The 7,382-nt window shown below is 53.4% G+C and overlaps 1 protein-coding gene across 1 annotated transcript in view; it reads left to right on the top strand.

Moving 5' to 3' along the window:
* Positions 1-5,140: 5,140 nt before the first annotated feature.
* Positions 5,141-7,382, top strand: part of LOC311316369 (ephrin type-B receptor 1-like) — a gene marked incomplete at both ends in the record, with an annotated part of 35,999 nt that continues 33,757 nt past the window's right edge. The window contains 3 exons of the mRNA XM_084447210.1: positions 5,141-5,183; positions 5,547-5,667; positions 7,323-7,382. The exon at positions 7,323-7,382 is cut by the window's right edge and continues 64 nt beyond it. Of these exons, the coding sequence (XP_084303336.1) occupies positions 5,141-5,183; positions 5,547-5,667; positions 7,323-7,382 (224 nt within the window). The remainder of the gene's footprint in view (positions 5,184-5,546; positions 5,668-7,322) is intronic.

Raw genomic sequence — 7,382 nt, 5'->3', positions numbered from 1 at the left:
GGCGCTGCTTGACCTCTGGTGTCAGAGGTCACATACTCGGTCGGGATTACGACATCAGTCCTCGGAAACCGTTGACGGAGCTCGCTTTTTCGGAGCTTATCGATGCGCCCGCACCTCGGCCCCCCCCCCCCCCCCTCCGAAACCTTATCAGGGAGACCGGCTGTAAAGATGGCCGCCCGGCTGCTCATCCATATAAATGAAGCCTAATCCTATTGATGTTTATGTAGCGCGTTTTTGTAAACAAGGAGATCAGCTCGGCGTCGGCGCGCATTCATGAATTAATGAGGACGGTGGCTAATTACGCCGGGGGGTCAAACGGGTCGAGGGTCAGAACGAGGTCGCTCGAAGGCACTCTCTTTCTTCTCCTCTTCTCTCTTCACCTCCCTCTCATCTCTCCCCCTCGTCTCAGTCCCTCTGGGGCACTGGAGACGGAGGGGGGGGGGGGGGGGGGGGGGGGAGGACATATGAACGACATGCCCAACACATATATCCGCTTTGTTGACATTTGTCTCTCTGTGTAAACTCGTCATCGCCGTAGATGAGCGGAAACCCTCAGTGCTTCACTGAGTGTAAATAAAGGTTTGAAATGAAGGGAAATGAAATATACACGTACTGTAACGCCCAAACCACTAAGACCCAAGTTCCTCATGTCCAGGGACACTCAAGTCAGTGTACGCGGACGTTACCTCAGATATCCAAATGATACCACGGTCACATCGCGTATATTCCTTCCTACGCTGCAGACAGACCTCTTAAGGTCGGTAGGCAGTCTCACCCGGCTTCTGTCTGCACTGCGCACGCAATGGCAGGTGAGACCGCGTGACGCTCTCTCCCTCTCTCTTTTTCTCTCTCTTTTCTCTCGCCCGTGACGGCGGAGGAGGCGGCCGTCTTCTCGAGCGCGGCGGTAAAGTGATGACGCGGCCGTTTAGTCTCAAAAGCCAATTACGGGGGGCTTTTCTTCTCCGCACGTCCATAACACAGTCCCCTGCACACGAAGACCGCCGCCCGCGCCGCGAGGAGCTGATAGGCCGGATAATACTGCCATTAAAACCGGGGGCGCTATTATAAAAACGGCCGCTACGTCTTTATGTGTCCAGCCGAAGCTCGTATCACTATTTTATGTGTCACACTGTTATGGCTCCCTGGTTGATTGTCTCAGAGGGCCCAGCACAGTCAGCTAGTCTGCTGTTACCCAGGGGATGGGAGATCCACACACACACACACACACACACAGTGGTCACTGGGGTGATATTGCACTGTTGCACACTTCGTCCAGCGATTCCAAAGCGTGCAAACCGACCCTGAATGGGATCTGAACCCACAAGCCGCGTTTGTACCCATCTCTCTCCTTGCCAAGTTGTCCCAGAAAGAGAGACCGCCAACACACACACACACACACACAGACACACACACACACACACACACACACACACCCTCTCCCCCCCTCAACCTGGTGTAAGTGGTCGTGGGAACCTGTCATCGGGGAGTCCAGATGAAATGAAGGCGAGGTCCGCCCTGCGGAGAGGAGCTGGAGTCTCGTTCCTCCCGTGTTCGTTCTCCGTTCGGGTGGGGGGGTTTGCGTTTCTGTGTGTGTGTGTGTGTGCGTGCGTGTTTGTGTTCTGTATGTGTGTGCAGATGTTTGCGTTTCTGTGTGTGTGTGTGTGTGTGTGTGTGTGTGTGTGTGTGTGTGTGTGTGTGTGCGTGTGCGTGCGTGCGTGTGTTTGTGTTTCTGGGTGCGGGGGTTTGCGTTTCTGTGTGTGTGTGTGTGTGTGTGTGCGTGCGTGTTTGTGTTTCTGTATGTGTGTGCGGGTGTGCGTTTCTGTGTGTGTGTGTGTGTGTGTGTGTGTGTGTGTGTGTGTGTGTGTGTGTGTGTGTGTGTGTGTGTGAGAGAGAGAGAGAGAGAGAGAGGTGGTTCAGGCCCCTGGGCGGGGGTGGGCAGAGTGGAGGGGAGAGCGTGGGGGTCTGGTCCTCCCAGGTGCACAGCGAACCCTCTCTCTCTCCCTCATGTGCATCATGGCGCTCCAGAGCTCCCTCTGCACCTCAGGCACAATCACTGTGGACTGCGCAGGGAAGCCGGGTGAAAGTCGTGGTGTTATTCTCTCTGCGTTGGCGTGTCCCTCACGTACAGTATCTGAATAGAAACGGTTCTTAATGTCTTACCTGGTAAAATAAGGGTTCATAAAAAATAAAAATAAATAGGCTTATCAAAAGCAGTCCCTCCATCTCATGGCTCTCTCCCTCCCTCTCTCTCTCTCTCCTTCTCCCTCTCTCTCCCTCTCTCCCTCCCTCCCTCCCTCTCTCCCTCCCTCTCTCTCTCTCTCTCTCTCTCTCACTCTCTCTCTCTCACTCTCTCTCACTCTCTCGCTTTCTCGCTCTCTCCCTCCCTCTCTCTCTCTCTCTCTCTCTCTCCCTCTCTCTCTCCCTCTCTCTCTCTCTCTCTCTCTCTCTCGCGCTCTCGCTCTCTTTCTTTCACTCTTTCCCACCCAGCTTGCTTGTCTCAGGAGAGAAAAAGAGAGAGAGAGAGAAAGAGAGGGGGGTCAGAAAAACAAAACTAAATATGAAAGCGTAAAGTCTTTCTGTGCTCTATAATCCACCTTCTTTTCGGCCCAGTTTCTTCCTGTTCTCAAGTTGCATTTTTTTTCCAGAGAGACTGGAGGCCTTTTCTCACCGCTGAGCCACCGCTGACGCCAGGTTTCACGGCCGAGACAGTGAAGCAGCTCTAGAACGTGCGTAGCTCTAGCAGCTCTAGAACGTGCGTAGCTCTAGCAGCTCTAGAACGTGCGTAGCTCTAGCAGCTCTAGAACGTGCGTAGCTCTAGCAGCTCTAACGTGCGTAGCTCTAGCAGCTCTAGAACGTGTGTAGCTCACGCAGCTCTAGAACGTGCGTAGCTCTAGCAGCTCTAGAATGCGCGTAGCTCTAGCAGCTCTAGAACGTGTGCAGCTCTAGAACGTGCGTAGCTCTACCAGCTCTAGAATGCGCGTAGCTCTAGCAGCTCTAGAACGTGCGTAGCTCTAGCAGCTCAAGAACGTGCGTATCTCTAGCAGCTCTAACGTGCGTAGCTCTAGCAGCTCTAGAACGTGCGTAGCTCTAGAACGTGCGTAGCTCTAGCAGCTCTAGAACGTGTGTAGCTCTAGCAGCTCTAGAACGTGCGTAGCTCTAGCAGCTCTAGAACGTGCGTAGCTCTAGCAGCTCTAGAACGTGCGTAGCTCTAGCAGCTCTAACGTGCGTAGCTCTAGCAGGTAGGTAGATAGGAAGGGCTTTATCGATCCCCGAGGGGGAATTACCCACGTCTTGAAGAGTCAAGATGAGGAGGCCGTTTCAGAACAGAGGTTCCATTCATCATTCCATAACGGCTGTTGTACTACGTGAACGTGGCTTACAGAAAATGGCGGAGTGCTGAGGTAATATACTTTAGGGAAATACACATAATGGTCGGTACTGTAAGTCATAATGTAGCTAACTGTTTTGCAGGGGAATTCTCCTTGAACTAAGCCCTGCTCCTCTCTCAGGGGTTGTAATGTCTGTTTGTTTGTCCACAAACAAAACCGCTGTTGTTTACAAGCTGGCTTTTTATTACGTTGTTGCAATTTACCGTATTCCACTTTTTGTAGCTAGCCCTATAATTAAGACATTTAAAATGTTGTGTCATATCTGCTTGGAGCAGGTCATTTGAATTCATAAGTAAAATGGTAATTATAGCCTGTTATAGCCTGAGTCCAGTCGTTCCTTCTCATGATTTGAATTCTTAATCTGTTTATTTTTCCTCCAGCAATTTTTTCTTCTTCATTAGGAAGAGTGTGCATGTAGGCCTATTTGTGTGTGTGTGTGTGTGTGTGTGTGTGTGTGTGTGTGTGTGTGAGTGTGTGTGTGTGTGTGCGTGTGTGTGTGTGAGAATCGGACACATGGTATCACACCATGTCTGTCTTCATGCCAAGTGGCCATACTGTCATTTTTGGGGGGTTGGCACACACACACACACACACACACACACACACACACTCTCAATCACATGCGCACACACTCATCACACACGCACCCACACACACTCAATCACATGCACACACACTCATCACACACACGCACCACACTCAATCACGCACACAGTCAATCACACACACACACACACTCACACAGACACACACACACACACACCCCTACACTCACACACACACACACACACACACACACACACACACACACACTCACACAGACACACACACACGCACACACAAATACATATTCACGCGCGCGCACACACACACACACACACACACACAGACACACACACACACACACACACACACACACTCAGAGTCTGACTGCCATGGTGCATAGTTTAAATAGATGCGTATTTTAAATCCTTTCGAATGCGCCGAGCGTTTGCTTCAGTCTGCCTGGGACGTCGGGTGGGGCGGGGTTCACCTTTCTGAGACAGATCCATTGCATCCATTGTTCCAGGGGAAACCAGTGGCGGGGGGGGGGGTGGGGGGGGTGGGATGGGGGTTGGGACAGTGTTGGGTCCACGTGGAGGGGGACAGGGTCCATGCAGTCCACTGCAGACTGAGAACCAGAACCAGTACCTGGACAGTCAGAACTGCTGGTCTGAACAGTCAACATGGCCGTCTGTAAGAACAGTCAACATGGCCGTCTGTAAGAACAGTCAACATGGCCGTCTGTAAGAACAGTCAACATGGCCGTCTGTTAGAACAGTCAACATGGCCGCCTGTAAGAACAGTCAACATGGCCGTCTGTAAGAACAGTCAACATGGCCGCCTGTAAGAACAGTCAACATGGCCGTCTGTAAGAACAGTCAACATGGCCGTCTGTAAGAACAGTCAACATGGCCGTCTATAAGAACAGTCAACATGGCCGCCTGTAAGAACAGTCAACATGGCCGTCTGTAAGAACAGTCAACATGGCCGCCTGTAAGAACAGTCAACATGGCCGTCTGTAAGAACAGTCAACATGGCCGTCTGTAAGAACAGTCAACATGGCCGTCTGTAAGAACAGTCAACATGGCCGTCTATAAGAACAGTCAACATGGCCGTCTATAAGAACAGTCAACATGGCCGTCTGTAAGAACAGTCAACATGGCCGTCTGTAAGAACAGTCAACATGGCCGTCTATAAGAACAGTCAACATGGCCGTCTGCAAGTGCATGAATATCTTCAGTGGGCCTCAGGGTGAGTCATCAGTGTCTTAGGCCCTTTGGTCGGACGCAGACGCTAAAAGCCCCGTAGCGTCTCAGTGTTGATCGAAACCATCTGAGCTGCTTATTCAGCCTGATTTGATTTGATCTGATGTGATTTGATTCGGCTCTTCTCCCTGTAAGCGAGGCGGTGGCGACAGGCCAAACGGCGAGGGCGCCACGGCCCCGAGCCAAACGAACGCCGCGGAGGCCGGCGTGCTCTCACGCCTCCGTGTCTGTCATCCTGGCAGGGCTTCCCATTGGCTGGCCTCCCGCCCGCCCCCCCACCCACCTGCCGCCCTGTCTTAATATAGCGCCTCACAGGGCGTGGTCGCCCTAATCCCCGTTTGACTGACAGCAGGCGAGGGCCACTCCCAGCTGGCGGCCTCTCCTGGCACGCCGTCTTCCGCCGGCCGTCCCCAATCTGCCTCCCCGCCCGCCCGCCCGCTCACTCTCACACGGCAGATTCGGCCGCCCACGTCAAGTAATCCCCGTTTGACTGACGGCGTGAAAGGGCCGTCTTCTCGGTCGCCCCCCTCTCCTTCCTCCCCCCGGGGATCGCTCTCCCGTTGGCCGACGCCCATCTGCCCGCCCACCTGTCTCCCATATGGAGGTGGCAGATGGGGGAGGGGCCCTGAGAGCGCCGGGTTTTGACGGACAGCAGGAGCCGGCCAATCCTGACTCCGGGCGGTCGATGCTGATCGCCGACCAATAGGAGATCTGCGTTCTCGATGACTGAAACGACTACGGGGGCGGGTTCTCGATACCGCGGCGATGCTCGGCGCGCGGCCGAGTCAAATCGTATTTTAAATCCTTTCGAATGCGCCGAGCGTTTGCTTCAGTCTGCCTGGGGCGTCGGGTGGGGCGGGGTTCACCTTTCTGAGACAGATCCATTGGTTCCATTGTTCCAGGGGAAACCAGTCAAGCACGGACCAGGATCTGAATGATTTTCTAATAGGTCTGGCTTGGCCATCCATCGCTAGATCACAATGCACTATTGATAGCAGTGCAGGACCCTAATGTGGATGAATCGGTTCAGAGTCGATAGAGGGATGCAGTCTGCCTCTGCCAGCAGATACAGGAGGCTTGTCCAGGCAGATTCTGAGATTAAAAAGACATTTTAAGTTATTAAATGATAATAAATCACAATGGTTGGTTTTTTTCACTCTTGACTGGCAGGGATGAAATCAAACTCCACAAGCGTAATGTTTCCTGTTATCGGACAAGCTAGCATTAGTCTTCATCATTGGATTGAGTGTCCAATAAGGCCTAATGTGATTGGAGGGATCATTATGTGTGGGCCAGGTTTCAGAGCTGTGTTTACCTCATCTGCTCAATGGCAGGGCGACTGGAATGATTTGATTACATTTAATCTGATTGGATAATGATTTTGGTCTGCGGGACGCATCTGCCTCATCTAGCGGGTCCTGGTTCCCTCTGTCTTCCTTTCCTCCTGTCCTGTCTGTCCTCTCCTCTGCTGTCCTGTCCTGTCTGTCCTCATCTCCTCTCCTCTCCTGTCCTGTCTGTCCTCCTCTCCTCTCCTGTCTGTCCTCCTCTCCTGTCCTGTCTGTACTCCTCTCCTGTCCTGTCTGTCTTCCTCTCCTGTCTGTCCTCCTGTCCTGTCCTGTCTGTACTCCTCTCCTGTCCTGTCTGTCCTCCTGTCCTCTCCTGTCTGTACTCCTCTCCTGTCCTGTCTGTCCTCCTCTCCTGTCCTCTCCTGTCTGTCCTGCTCTCCTGTCCTGTTTGTCCTCCTCTCCTGTCTCTCCTCCTCTCCTCTCCTGTCTCTCCTCCTCTCCTGTCTGTCCTCCTCTCCTGTCCTGTCTGTCCTCCTGTCCTCTCCTGTCTCTCCTCCTATCCTATCCTGTCCTGTCTGTCCTTCTCTCCTGTCCTGTCTGTGCTCCTCTCCTCTCCTGTCTGTCCTCCTGTCCTCTCCTGTCTCTCCTCCTATCCTATCCTGTCCTGTCTGTCCTTCTCTCCTGTCCTGTCTGAGCTCCTCTCCTCTCCTGTCTGTCCTCCTCTCCTCCCGCCTGGAGTCTGTGTCGTTGTACGGCGCCGTGGCCCCGCCCCCTCTCCTCACGCCACGTGGGCCCAGAGCGTCCCCGTCACGCGTGTCACTGCCTGCGTGGGTGGACAGGTTTACGCTCAGAGGGGCCACGTTTACGTACGGCGCCCCCAGAAACTGCTCGCTCGCTCC

The sequence above is a fragment of the Borostomias antarcticus genome (assembly GCF_949987555.1).
Source record: "Borostomias antarcticus genome assembly, chromosome: 12".
NCBI classification, from domain to species: domain Eukaryota; kingdom Metazoa; phylum Chordata; class Actinopteri; order Stomiiformes; family Stomiidae; genus Borostomias; species Borostomias antarcticus.
Note: the sequence above shows the minus strand (reverse complement) of the source record. Positions and strands in the feature narration are given on the sequence as shown.